We start from the raw sequence: 14,055 nt of genomic DNA, 5'->3' as shown, positions 1-14,055 counted from the left end.
ATCATGCATCGATAAGGCTAAAAAAAAACATTGTGACGTAATCGTATGGCCACACGAATGTAAAATATAGGATTTTTGTCTGTTTCGTTATTGCTCATCACATTCAATGGAGCGCATCACGCTTATCTGTATTCCTTTTTCTCCTATATTGTTATATTGTCTAGGTCAATCAACTTTCTTTAGCATGAGATAAAAATATTTAAATTTTTATAACGTCATCATGCCTAAAAATTTTAATTACTTGGGTCATTAATTTCATCTTTACAGTAAATTTTAATCTGTATTGGCTCGTAAGAATAAAATGTGATAATCACGATTAAAACGTTTTCTGGAAGCTATAGGATTGTAGATACGAATTCATGTAAACATTTTGCCAATCGGATGTTGTGACGTCATCATATTGCCAGTTGAATAAAAAAAGTCATATTTTCATATTTTGCGTAATAGTTCATCACATTTAAATGTGCGCGCACCAACATTTTACGTATTCAAATTTCTTCTACACGTTAATATGTTGTTGCTAAGATAATTTTCTTCAGAAATTGCTATCGTTGTGTTGTTTTTTTTTATGACGTCATCATGTTAGCAGGTCCCATAATTCAGTTAATATGTCATATAATATACAGTAGTACAATGTACACCAGCATAGTCTCTGATGTGAGCAAATTGTTGTTTGCCGCCCTCTGTATCATGTAGAATTAATGTCTCCTTTTATACACAGTGTACTGTATAATTAATTAATTATTATTATTAATTATTAATTAATTATAATACAAGGCGAAAATACAGGACCACCTCTTATTATAGTTTTTAACGTATGACGTGGCATCTGTCGTGCGGATAACTAACTCGTCAAAGTGACGAGTTTCATGTCTAGTTATAAAGTGATTTCGTCCAAAAACTTGAATGGACATTATTAATAAAGATACAGTCATGACAGTGAGTTGGTTTTGATTATAATTATTATTAATAATTTTGAATGTTTGTTTTTGGTTTAGTTTTTGTTTTCATTCTGTCCGTTTTATATTCCAGGAAGGAATATCCGGAACAATTTTTAGAAATTGGGCCAACACTTTCTCTTGCGAGCCTGAACTATATTTTCAACCGAGTTGTGTGGAAGATATTAAATTGGTATGTATAAATAACTAACCTACATATCGTACTATAGGCCAGGCACGCTCTTAAATTTATGTTTTTAGTATTACATATTATCAAAAACATAAAAATCGTAATTATGAATATGATATTTTATAGGGAAAATAATCTTAAATTAGAAAGGTGATGTGCGAAACTTCTAATCGTTAATATTTCAGTGGTGGATCCATTACAAATACAAAATTTAAATGGCATAACTGTTTTCGTAAGTTTGAGGGCAGATCGTGTACGTCTCTCTTCCTTCTCCTCCTACAGCCAAATAACAATGTTCGTTTGATTATATTTTTAAAGCACTAAGTTCTATGTTATCAAAAACATAAAAATCGTATTAATGAATATGATATTTTATAGGGAAAAAAATCTTAAATCATAAATGGGATGTGCGAAACTTCTAAGAATAAAAGATAATTTATCGCTAATTTCAGTGGTAAATCCATTAAAAATAAAAAATTTAAATGGTAAAATTTTGTTTTTGTAAGTTTGAGGGCAGATCGTGTACGTCTCTCTTCCTCCTCCTACAGCCAAATAACAATTGTTTGATCTATATTTTTAAACCAATAAGTCCTATATAAAATAAATTTTCTAATCTTAATTAGTACCGTAACTTTTCTATAAGATATTGGAACAAGCAAAGAAAAATGGCAAAAAGGTCAGAGTATGTGGCAAAGGTCATTCACCATCTGACATTGCATGCACCAACGAGTACCTAGTCAACCTTGACAAGTTTACTAACGTACTTAAAGTAAGTTTGTTTTTACCAATTTATAACTTAATAGAAATAATATACCAATATAATTTATAACTTACTAAACAATTTTGTTTGTTACATACATATGACTCTGATGCATGTAATATATTGAGACATGAAATACAACCCACAAACTTATCTTTCATGGTATAGCCCGGGTCAAAAAAATATATTTATTGTAAAATATAAGCTTTTGCAAACAACATTGATATTATAAGCTGACTGTCAGTGGAAAAGCAGAATGAGCAACATGATATAAGCCCCTCTTTTTGTTGTCTACGGGAGTTCTTCATAGGCTCTAATTTACGGTATGAATGTACAATTTTTAACCCCGAAGCTCTCCTTTAAACTAAGTTTACCGTTAAAAGCGCCTTAGATTTAGATTAAAACGTTGCGAGGTTTTCAATATTGATTTAGGTTGATGAAGATAATTGTCAAATCAAAGTTGAAGCTGGAATCACGATTAAGACATTGAATGAAGAAGTTTTACCCAAGTACAACATGGCATTGTCAACGTAAGTTAAAGTAGGCCTAATATTCAAAATCATTATCACCATCAAAATGATTTTCATTCAGTTCATGTTTTATTTATTTATTTTATTTATTTTCTTTTATTCATTTCGGCAATAAACATAAATTTCATTTTAATAAGGCATAAGTTATAAACATAACTAAAGTTTTGCAAGGTATTCAACGTTTTTCTTAAGAAAAAAAAACCGATTAAGATATAAAGATTATCTGTATCACTAATCATTTTATAATTATTTGTTTTCTCCGCAGACAAGGCTCTGTGTCCGATATAACAGTGGCTGGTAGTATATCCACAGGAACCCACGGAACCGGAAAACATATTGGCATTATTTCTACATATGTAAGATGTTTACTGTAAAATTACAAATATGCGTTTCTATAATTTTTAGAGATATGTTATATAATCTGGGATTACTAATAGTGAATTTTATCACTGATAGTCCAAATAGATTTCAAATTCCAAAATTGTTAATAGAAAAAAAAAGTATAGGCCAGGTTTAGACAAATGGTTATTCTGAGTGTTTTAGCAGGATTGATATTACATTGTGTAACTAATTCAGAAGAACTTGGGCCTATTTCTTACATCATGAAATAACAATCCAGATCCGGATCCAGATGCTTGAGATTTAGCCACCTCTTAACAATCTATTGTGGTTAGTTTTCATAAATTAAAAAGTCATCGTGACTGGATACTTATGCATGTTTTCCAGTCGACGTTTAGTTACGTTGAATTTTCAAATCGTTTAATTAATGATTGCAGATTCTAACGATTTTAAAATTTATTTTGACCTCTTTTTCCTGTAAAATCGTTGACTCCGATCAATTCAACCACAGATGTACCGTATTATCGTCAATCGATCAATTCAACCACAGATGTACCGTATTATCGTCAATCGTATCGTATCGTATTAAACGCAATTTAACGTCGACTGGAAAACGGGCTTTAGGCCTATATCTTGATAAACCCAATCATTTTTTTTTAAAGTTAAGTTTACTTTACTTGTTAATGTTTTTTCTGAATACTTTGCAGATAACAGAAATTGAGTTGGTAACCGCTGATCGCAAATTAGTCAAGTGTTCTAGAAAAGAGAATAAAGAAATATTTTTGGCGGCATCATGTAGTCTAGGTTGTCTAGGAATCATCACGTCGGTTACGCTTCAGTGTGAACCACACTTTAAACTGCAGCAGAGACAGATGTCATGTTCTTTCAAAGAGGTAAAACACTGTCAAAAAATAATGATAAGTCAGGCCTAAACGATTGTATTGATGTATTGCCCCAGCATGGTTAAAGCGCTTATTGAAGTATTTTGCAATAATGTTATGTCGCTTAAAACTACAAAAAATCGCTAATGATTTACTTTCATAGTAAAACAATTACTCACAATATTTCACAGAATTGATTAAGCCGACTACATTAAAAATAGAAGCAAAGAAATTTACATGTTCGGTGTTACAGCCTACACGAAGTCAATTAGTTTTTTTAATTACTCTGCCAGAATGGCGAGAAGTTATGACATCAATCGGGTGTGTAGGCCTATATGTTTCTTTCTATGTTAGCAGGATACTCACAAAGTTTTTTCCGATTTTTATAAGATTTTAAAGGATGGTTTCATAGATGTATGTAAACACGTGATTTAATTTTATACCTAGGCGGAGATTTGCGCTATCTAAGTGACCTACTAGTTGCAGGCCCCAATTTTCTCTTTTCATGAACCCAGAGCAAAGTTTATCTGTTCCTCTATGGAAGTAAACATTGCAATATTCCCAGTTTCATATCTTCTCGTTGTGTTTGATAGATGGTGACACATTTAGATGAACACATCAGTAACAGCGAATACTTCCGCTTTGTTTGGTATCCTCACACAGAGGGTGTGGTCTACTGGGAGGTTGATAAAACTAACAGACAAAAAACCAGCAGCAGTAATTGGTTTTGGGATTATGCTATTGGCTTTCACCTTTTACAATTTTTATATTGGATCAGGTAACTTTTTATGATGGTTTTTTTTTTAGGGATTAGGGGAGGGGTGGTATAGTTGCGTGGTTGTGATGCGCGCCAAAGGGGAACTTATTTTTTTTAAAACCATATTTAATGAGGGTGATCCATCCAGCAATTGCTGATCATTAGGGACCTTCAGACAAGACAAACGTACACAAGATGCTCTGCATAAACAAAGTCTTATTACAAGTCTTTTGGAGTGGCGTTGTAATTTTGTCCTTAGAAGAAATCCTGACATGTGACGGGACTTGTAGCCAAGCATCATAACCACCAAGCCACAACAGCGACATGCAAGAATTGTTTTCTTGAGTGAAGGCCTACCTCAAATACATTGCTAATATTTTTTTCTTACTGTGTTCATTTATCTGTATTTTTCACATTGATCGTGTATTGTTTTCAAGTATTATCTTGAAATTAAATAATATAAATACTTTTGTTTGGTTTTATTGACATATAGAAAATACAGTAAAATCATTTTAACACATACAGTTGTCGTATGGTATGTGTGTAATTATTTTACATTTTTAATTAAACACTAAAGATATTACTTTTCTCACTTTAGTACATTTTGTAAGTGGCTTGTTCCAGTCATAAACTATGTGTATTTTAAACTGCATTCTGGCCTACGAGTGGATATAGATGATTATTACAACATCTTTGGATTTGAATGCCTTTTTGCGCAGTATGTAACAGATTGGGCAATACCAAGGTAAGTACAAAAGGGGAAATCCTTTACTCTTAAAAAAAAAGAAGAAAATACATTAATTCTTAGAAAACGGCTTTAAAAAAGAAGTTAAAAAACCAACATTTTGCTTTTTAGTCTGATGATTTGTTTGTGTACTTTTTTTTAATAAATTGATATTGAATTGTGTTTAAGAGAAAAGACTTCAGAAGCGTTAGAAGACCTGAAATCGTGGTTAGACGCACACCCCGAAGTACGTGCACATTTTCCAGTTGAGGTTCGATTCGCCAAACAAGATGACTTGTATTTAAGTCCATGTTATGGAAGAGATTCCTGTTACATAAATATTGTTATGTTTAGGTTGGTATATGGTCTGTTTATGTCTATGGTCTGTTTATGTCTATGGTTTATGACTGTACGCTAGTCAGCTTCCACCCCCAACCAGTGTCCACCCCCAACCAGGCCGTACTCTCACGCAGGCTACATTCTCATCCAGGACATACCCCAACCACGCCTTAACCCCAACCAGACCCCAGTCCAACTAGGCTCCACCCCCACCCAGGCCCAACTCCCAACCAGGCCTCACCTAACCACCATTTCCAAACTTTATCAAATCTGTCCCGACTAATCCCGGTTAAAGCAGACCTCTACTTTATTTTTTCATTCGGGTACGTACCTTCGGACCAACAGCCAAGTGACTAATTTGAAAGACTAACTTAATCATGTTTACGTCTTGTCACTAAAACTCGTTGTATGTAATGTTACTGGTTGTTTGTGGGAAATTTACATATTTGGAAATGTGTTTGTATTCCAGACCATATGGGAAATATGTTGAGAAAGATGGTTACTGGACAGCATACGAGAATATTATGCTAAAATACAACGGTAGACCACACTGGGCTAAGGTAATTCTGTAAATATATCATCATACTATAAATAATGAAGCAAGTTATTATGCGGTGGGTAACAGTTGTAGGGATCTCTCCTAGAAACTTTCCCTCTTACTAATTTTTTGAGCGATATATTGTAGGATTGCTTTTAATTGTATTGATGCTTTAAATTTAATTGTCTTCTTTTAGGAACACAAATTAACATTCAAAGAATTGCAGAACATGTTTCCGAAGTTCGAAAGATTTTGCGAGATTCGTAAGAATTTTGACCCTGATGGACGGTTTGTAAATGACTATATTCAAAAGGTCTTCATTCCAAAGAGTAAAAATGATTGATGCCTAAAAAAATTAAATAAAATGAGAATTTGTTAGTAATTGCTTGAATCATACGAATGACGTCATTGCACTGCAATTATGTTAGATGATCACAATCCCCTTACTACACTCATAGTTGTCAACAAAATCCGGTAGGTTAGCTTATCCAAAATGGAAAACAAACAGGGATGAGGGACTCGTTTCTTCCATCTGCGATTAAGCATTTCAATAAAAGCTTGGTTCCCACTAGAGACGCAACGCAATCAAGTTGATCAATCACATGCGATTGTGTGATTCAATAATCCATCGCTTGTGATTGGTCAAATCACTTACGTTGCATCTGTAATGGGAACCAATCTTAGCAGCACTGTAAACATTTTGTTTAGTTTAACTATTTTACACATCATTTTTTACAATTTTTACCAATTTTTAACCATTTAAAACTAACTTTTAACCTTGCATTAGTTTGTTTTTTAATGATATTTCTGTATTTTATGTCTTATCTCACGCCTACAATCTCAAACCATGAAACAGTGTATTTTTGATTGGAATATCTTTTGTCTCTCATTTCATCTTAGAATAAATAATATACAAACCAATTTATATTGTGTCAATATTTTATTTTGTTATCAAATGTTGAAAAAAAACCCCATATCACCACTTTGAAAACAAAATAATGTACATTAACAATTAACTAAGTCTATTGATAAATGTGCAAATCTATTTAAAATATTTCAAAAAAAATTGTTCTACTTTACCAAAAAGAAGTTACAAGAGCATTTTTTTTTTAATTGTAGAAAATAAAAATAAATAGGATTAACACCTGCCTGCTTTGGCAGGAAATCGGTATATCGCCCTCAATTATCAATAGAAATATTATTTCAGAGACTGTCAATCATAAAATCTATACCTGGCTTGTCATGGTTTTTAAAACCTTATGGCAACTAACATTATTTGCTAATATCAATTTGTAAACAAACCACAAAATTGATATACTAACACTATCAAACTAGTTTGACAAAAAAAGTGTGATATGCCCAAATATGGTGGTGATATGCTCAAATATGGTATAGTGATATGACATCATGTCCAATATGGGTACATCACATTTTTTGTCACATAACGTTTGATAGTGTAAACATACCTTAACAGGGGTACTTTTCTATAATTAATTGTCAATCCTTTCCTACTTTTGCAAAATTTATTCCATCTCCGTGGTTCATTTATAAAATGTAACCCCAAAATGGTGGGCGTGGTTTCCTCATCTGTATTGAAGCAACCCTTACACACACCCTGTTTTGTAACTTAAACTGTATTCAATCAATTCAATTATATCAATTATAAGATTGTCAGTGTCCACATTGAAAACTAATAAATTATATTTTAAAGATAAGTGTAAAAATATAAGTTAAATTATCTTGTTGTTTATAATCAATTTAATATGCAATATAAAAGATAAATGTTTAGTGTCCAAGTGATGAAGATGTAAAGGAAATGGTGAAATACTATTTTTTTTCTTCTAAATTACAAAAAAAGGTAAAAAGTGTATAATTATAAATGTCCAAATTGTCCATAATTTTAACATTACAGATGTTTACCTAATGTTTGTCCAATGGGGTCAACTGTCCAATAAGGCACTGTGGGAAACGGAACTAACGGCTACAAAACAAGAGAAGGAGGTTCTATAGATATTTGCGATATACACCACTTATTGCTTTTTTAGCCTTTGTTAAAAATGAAATCAAAATGGTTTTCAGGGAAGAAATTTAGTGGACGGCTATCACTAAGTAAGGTACCCGAGCTTTTTGGTGTCAAATTGTGTGAACTACTTATAAGAATGATACTCATGTTTTGGACGTAGTTGATCTAGTATCGCTAAATAAGTATCGAATCATTACAACCTGGACAATGAACGTGGACATCATCACAATGGTGGACACTAAAGACCAAAACGACACACGTTCATAGTTTCTCTCGGCAATATACCTATCACGGAACTCAACGTTGCGCCATACTCGCTGGTGCTGTTGGGCTTTTTTTACGTTATCTTGTACAATGTCTAAAGAGGTCTACAAAGAACAAATACAATTGAACAAATATTATATTATTTATTATGTTATTAGAAATCAATATGTTAATATAAAGTTTGCGGTACACCATGTATATATTCAACATTTTGTTCAATATACTTTGATCACCCTAAGGAGTGAGAAACTTGAATATAATCGAGTGAGTGGCAACACGGAAATACGAGCGAGTGACCGAGCGGTTAAGAAAGTAGAACCGTAATTACATAGCCATAACATCGGCAAGGGTTTGAGGCTCACTCAGTGCCCGCATTAATCAAACCATTGAGCCTTTGGATGAGGCTATTGTGTACTCACCTGCATGTCTTCTATGCGGACGTCAAGTACCTCAGTGCCCGCATCAATCAAACCATTGAGCCTTTGGATGAGGCTATTGTGTACTCACCTGCATGTCTTCTATGCGGACGTCAAGTACCTCAGTGCCCGCATCAAACCATTGAGCCTTTGCAATAGGCTATTATGTACTCACCTGCATGTCTTCTATAGGGACATCAAGTACCTCAGTGCCCGCATCAATCAAACCATTGAGCCTTTGGATGAGGCTATTATGTACTCACTTGCATGTCTTCTATGCGGACGTCAAGTACCTCAGTGCCCGCATCAAACCATTGAGCCTTTGGATAAGGCTATTATGTACTCACCTGCATGTCTTCTATAGGGACGTCAAGTACCTCAGTGCCCACATCAATCAAACCATTGAGCCTTTGGATGAGGCTATTATGTACTCACCTGCATGTCTTCTATGCGGACATCAAGTACCTCAGTGCCCGCATCAAACCATTGAGCCTTTGGATGAGGCTATTATGTACTCACCTGCATGTCTTCTATGCGGACGTCAAGTACCTCAGTGCCCGCATCAATCAAACCATTGAGCCTTTGGATGAGGCTATTATGTACTCACCTGCATGTTTTCTATGCGGACGTCAAGTACCTCAGTGCCCGCATCAATCAAACCATTGAGCCTTTGGATAAGGCTATTGTGTACTCACCTGCATGTCTTCTATGCGGACATCAAGTACCTCAGTGCCCGCATCAAACCATTGAGCCTTTGGATGAGGCTATTATGTACTCACCTGCATGTCTTCTATGCGGACGTCAAGTACCTCAGTGCCCGCATCAAACCATTGAGCCTTTGGATGAGGCTATTATGTACTCACCTGCATGTCTTCTATGCGGACATCAAGTACCTCAGTGCCCGCATCAAACCATTGAGCCTTTGGATGAGGCTATTATGTACTCACCTGCATGTCTTCTATGGGGACGTCAAGTACCTCAGTGCCCGCATCAATCAAACCATTGAGCCTTTGGATGAGGCTATTATGTACTCACCTGCATGTCTTCTATGCGGACGTCAAGTACCTCAGTGCCCGCATCAATCAAACCATTGAGCCTTTGCAATAGGCTATTATGTACTCACCTGCATGTCTTCTATGGGGACGTCAAGTACCTCAGTGCCCGCATCAATCAAACCATTGAGCCTTTGGATGAGGCTATTATGTACTCACCTGCATGTCTTCTATGCGGACGTCAAGTACCTCAGTGCCCGCATCAATCAAACCATTGAGCCTTTGCATGAGGCTATTATGTACTCACCTGGATGTCTTCTATGCGGACGACGTCAAGTACCTCAGTGCCCGCATCAATCAAACCATTGAGGCTTTGGATGAGGCTATTATGTACTCACTTGCATGTCTTCTATGCGGACATCAAGTACCTCAGTGACCGCATCAAACCATTGAGCCTTTGGATGAGGCTATTATGTACTCACCTGCATGTCTTCTATGCGGACGTCAAGTACCTCAGTGCCCGCATCAAACCATTGAGCCTTTGGATGTACTAGTTCATCTTCACTATCATAATCCAACGCAAGATCAAAGAAAACAGTCTACAAAAATAATGTAATTATGATTTGTAGTAACAAAGAGCACGACAGAAATTGCCAAAACTTGCTGGCACTAGGCTGGCTCAAATTACTTTTTGGTAATCTACTGTGTCATGATTGGCCAAACTGCTTGCGCCTCTATGCTTATATTAGTCTCCATTGTGATCTTGTGCGAGTTGTAATCTTTTAGCTCTGTCTACACTATCATCATGTCCTATACTAAAGCACTGCTGCCAATCAAACAAACACGCTCATTGAACTCCGTGTCTCTAACATGTGCAGTAAACAATATATTAGGCACGCGACCGTTTCGTTGTTACCATGCGGTTAATTAAACTGTAACATTGTAGGCGGTCCGCGGTCTGTCGGCGAGAGTCAAGGAACCCTTGATCTCACGTCGATGCATATCCTTCTATTCTTTAATCCATGCATAAAGTGTCTCAACAAAAACTTATCTTCCGACAGACCGCGGACCGCCAACGACATTTAACCTTGTTGACTACGCTTCTTTCGCGCGTTCTTTGTTGCACTGTATGTATTCATACATATTTGAACAGTATAATCAGTGGCGTAACGGCTATGTGCGCTCACTGGCTAAACCAAAGCTTGGGGCCCATGAGCAGTGCCCAGAGGAACAGGCATAAAATATGTCGAAAATGCTAAAAACGTCCGAGGCCTCGATCTTTGAAACTTGGAGGGTCACTTAGGTTTCCTAAACAAGTGGCTTGAGGCCTCTGCCTCACGCCACTGAGTATAATGTTTATTGAAAACAGTTATTAAATTACATTGTATGTTATTGTGAAGACCCTAGTGTAGGCCTATTTCATCAATATACCAGATAAAAACAATACTATATTGTTATTGGCTTAGAATTGTAGATGCTATAATTGTAATATAGGTTTCTGCCGCGATTGATCTACGCTAATGTTTTTATGACATTAAAGTAGCATTTTATGACCTGTAGTAGCCCTACATCTGAGTGAGACAACTATTTATTTGTTGTCTCAGCCTACATACATGTAAAATTACAAAATCAGCAAGGATACTAGGCCTAGGCCTTCTAGGCTTACTAGTAAACCATATGATTTGCCGACATTGATACTGCCTAGGTAGGCCTAAGCTAATCTTAAGTGTAGTATATACAACGTGTAATCATGATCTACAGTATATACTCACCGTTGTCTTACTTCTTGTGTGAATAATAACAGGTACTTCGTTTGTTCGTGATTAAGTTTGCCATGCGTGTACTTTTCAAAACGACCGCTAGGTAACGAATCGCAACTATACAGCCAATCCCGGATCAGAGATCGCTGTTTTCATTCAATTAGACCCGGTGATTGGATGCGATGTGGATGACATAACCACTAGCCAATCACCAGGCACTACAATTTAAATATAATCACATCGATAATTAAGGAGATTTATGAAGAAACCACTGCTTAGCCATATATTAAAAACACGATTGTTGTATGGGTGAACACCGGCCACGCTAACAACATACATGGTCAAATACATAATTTAATATTCTATAGTTTAACGCAATTTTTAATGACAGAAGATGGCAGGCAAATAATGATAATTCAAATATAAAAATTGCATATTTTATTAATATTACCAACTACTTAAAATTACTCATTCAGACTGCGCATACGATTTCTACATGGTTACGTTTTGGTCTAAAAAAATGTAACAGTTGATTCGCAGCGTTTTACAGAGGGCTGCGGTTAGAGACACGGAGTTCAATGAGCGTGTTTGTTTGATTGGCAGCAGTGCTTTAGTATAGGCAAGCGCGTTGTAAAATCGTTTGATGTCACCGTCGATGCATATCCTTCTATTCTTTAATCCATGGTTGGACAGACGAATTGGGTGAGTGACTTTTCTAAACTTACCTTGGAAGATATTCTGCTAAAAGTATTATCAAAACAAAATAAGTAATCTCCTGTTTCTTGCGTTGTCCTCCTGTAATCATCAAAACAATTTAAAATAAAAAAATAAATAAAAATAGCAAATTAATTTTGGCGAAGAAAACATTTTTTATTTGTAGTGTTTAATAAAATTCATCTGGTACACTTACACTTAATGTTTGATGGAATTAGTTTAGGCTAGTGCCTATTTTCTTCCATGTTTAGTCTTTGTCAAGTCTCGACTTAAATGTGTTGACTGAGGGGGATTGGATAACCGACACGTGCAGGGCATTCCAATTAAGTAATTTTTCTGATTGAAAAAAAGTTATTTCTGCACAAGAGATTTGCTTTAAGTTTAGGACGATAAAGCTTCAGACTGTGATCAAGAGTTCTGTTGTTATGAGAGATGTGAAGAAGTCTTTTGGGTTTATAGCCTAGACACCTTTTAGAATCTTGAAGGTCTTTATTAAGGTGTGCCAGTTATATTAATTCTACCAAACACAGCGCATGCACAATAAAATTGTCAGAAATGTTGGTGGCTTATTATAGAGAATAGCAAGTACCATATGAATATTCGTTTTTTTAATTTACTTACGTGTAAATGCCCTCTGCTTTCCTTGCCTCCGTGGCAACCGCTTTGTTACTTGGTGACCTTAAAAGAAAGTTGATGTCTAAATCACCACCTTCGATGACCTATGAAAAATGAAAATAAAAATATTTTTAAAATAAGTTACTAAATTAGCCAGGCCTATAGTAATATTGATTTATCCTACAAGGTTTTATCGGTAACATTGAACTAGGCTAGCCTACTCTTTTAGGCACTAGCCTAGTCTAGTACTAGTAGTAGTAGGCCTATATGGCACTAGTGACTAGGTAGCTAGGCTAGGCTAACTAGCGCCACCTCCGCCTGGCTGTGCAGGCTAGTGCTAGGGCCTCTGGCTGGGGCCTAGCCTACCTATATAACTAGCTTAGCCCTATAATATTAATAAATAGGCCTACTACTAGGCATAGGGGGCCATCCCTGGGCCTGCCTGGGACTATACTAGGGCTAGGCCTAGCCTGGCCTAGGCTAATATAGGCCTAGCCTAGCCCTCTAGCTAGTTAGGCTAGGGAGGGTAGGCCTAGCCTAGCCTACTAGCTAGCTAGGCCTAGCTAGCCTAGGCCTAGTTGAACTTGAAGTCTACCAGTTGTGTCTCCTATCTATAGGGCTAGGCTTATTAATTATATTATAGCTTGTAAAATAATCCTTAATTCAGTTTAATTCTAGAATAACTACTTATTACACACGCTTTATTACACTAAATTACTGGATCATGTTCTCACTCCCCAACGAAGCTAGGCCTAGGCCTATTTGCCATTCAGCACTGACTGAGCCAGAAAAATACCTTCTGCTGACTCACCGGCACTTCAAATTCAGCATGGTGGGCCGGGGTGCAAGGCCTAAAAACATACCTACCTGGAACTCGAAATCTAAAGTTTGTTTCGCTTTTATGGGCTGATAAAAACACTCTCGTCTACCAGCAGGTACCAAAACAGTCATGTCAATTTCAACACTTAAACATATTTGAAATAAAAAGCTGACAACTAGGCCAAATAATAGTAATTTTTCATTCATCTTGAACACACCGACAACAATACGTGGCATTCACACGTACTCGGTCAACAAACATTGTCGAAACTCGAGCGACGATTTTCACCATGCGTTCACACAAGAAACTACCCATCGCGACTGTGTTTGGTTAATCCATTCATGACACGATGACATGTATATTATTATTAAAGTAGATATGTGACTATATTCAAATGATCTTCCGCATTATAGATAGGAAGATGAAGATGGTATGATCTTTTATTATTTATTAAT

The 14,055-nt window shown here is 35.9% G+C and overlaps 2 protein-coding genes across 2 annotated transcripts; one reads left to right on the top strand and one right to left on the bottom strand.

The window, feature by feature from the left end:
* The first annotated feature begins 884 nt into the window (after window positions 1-884).
* LOC140054730 (L-gulonolactone oxidase-like) lies at window positions 885-6,772 on the top strand. Its single transcript, XM_072099805.1, has 11 exons — window positions 885-939; window positions 1,033-1,131; window positions 1,772-1,897; window positions 2,321-2,418; window positions 2,684-2,774; window positions 3,465-3,650; window positions 4,232-4,416; window positions 4,994-5,140; window positions 5,309-5,473; window positions 5,928-6,018; window positions 6,193-6,772. Exons 1-11 carry the CDS (start codon window positions 907-909, stop codon window positions 6,337-6,339), a joined length of 1,368 nt encoding a protein of 455 aa, XP_071955906.1. The 5' UTR covers window positions 885-906; the 3' UTR covers window positions 6,340-6,772.
* Window positions 6,773-6,910: 138 nt separating this feature from the next.
* On the bottom strand, window positions 6,911-13,853 carry LOC140054731 (transmembrane emp24 domain-containing protein 5-like). The gene is made up of 5 exons (XM_072099806.1): window positions 13,648-13,853; window positions 12,787-12,884; window positions 12,177-12,246; window positions 10,174-10,290; window positions 6,911-8,387 (listed from the first exon to the last, which is right to left on the bottom strand). The coding sequence occupies exons 1-5, from the start codon at window positions 13,834-13,836 to the stop codon at window positions 8,163-8,165; spliced, it is 699 nt and encodes a 232-aa protein (XP_071955907.1). The 5' UTR covers window positions 13,837-13,853; the 3' UTR covers window positions 6,911-8,162.
* Window positions 13,854-14,055: the final 202 nt, after the last annotated feature.

The sequence above is a fragment of the Antedon mediterranea genome, chromosome 7 (genome assembly GCF_964355755.1).
Source record: "Antedon mediterranea chromosome 7, ecAntMedi1.1, whole genome shotgun sequence".
NCBI classification, from domain to species: Eukaryota; Metazoa; Echinodermata; class Crinoidea; order Comatulida; family Antedonidae; genus Antedon; species Antedon mediterranea.
This window is presented reverse-complemented; position numbering and strand designations above follow the sequence as displayed.

Excerpts from the sequence above, each read along its gene's own strand:
- LOC140054730 (XM_072099805.1), top strand. The coding sequence starts at position 907 with ATGGACATTATTAATAAAGATACAGTCATGACA. Across the intron at positions 940-1,032 it reads ATAAAGATACAGTCATGACA|GAAGGAATATCCGGAACAAT; the intron begins GTGAGTTGGTTT and ends TTTATATTCCAG. Across the intron at positions 6,019-6,192 it reads GTAGACCACACTGGGCTAAG|GAACACAAATTAACATTCAA; the intron begins GTAATTCTGTAA and ends GTCTTCTTTTAG.
- LOC140054731 (XM_072099806.1), bottom strand. The coding sequence starts at position 13,836 with ATGCCACGTATTGTTGTCGGTGTGTTCAAGATGAATGAAAAATTACTA. Across the intron at positions 12,885-13,647 it reads CTTTAGATTTCGAGTTCCAG|GTCATCGAAGGTGGTGATTT; the intron begins GTAGGTATGTTT and ends CATTTTTCATAG. Across the intron at positions 12,247-12,786 it reads AAAGCAGAGGGCATTTACAC|GAGGACAACGCAAGAAACAG; the intron begins GTAAGTAAATTA and ends TGATGATTACAG.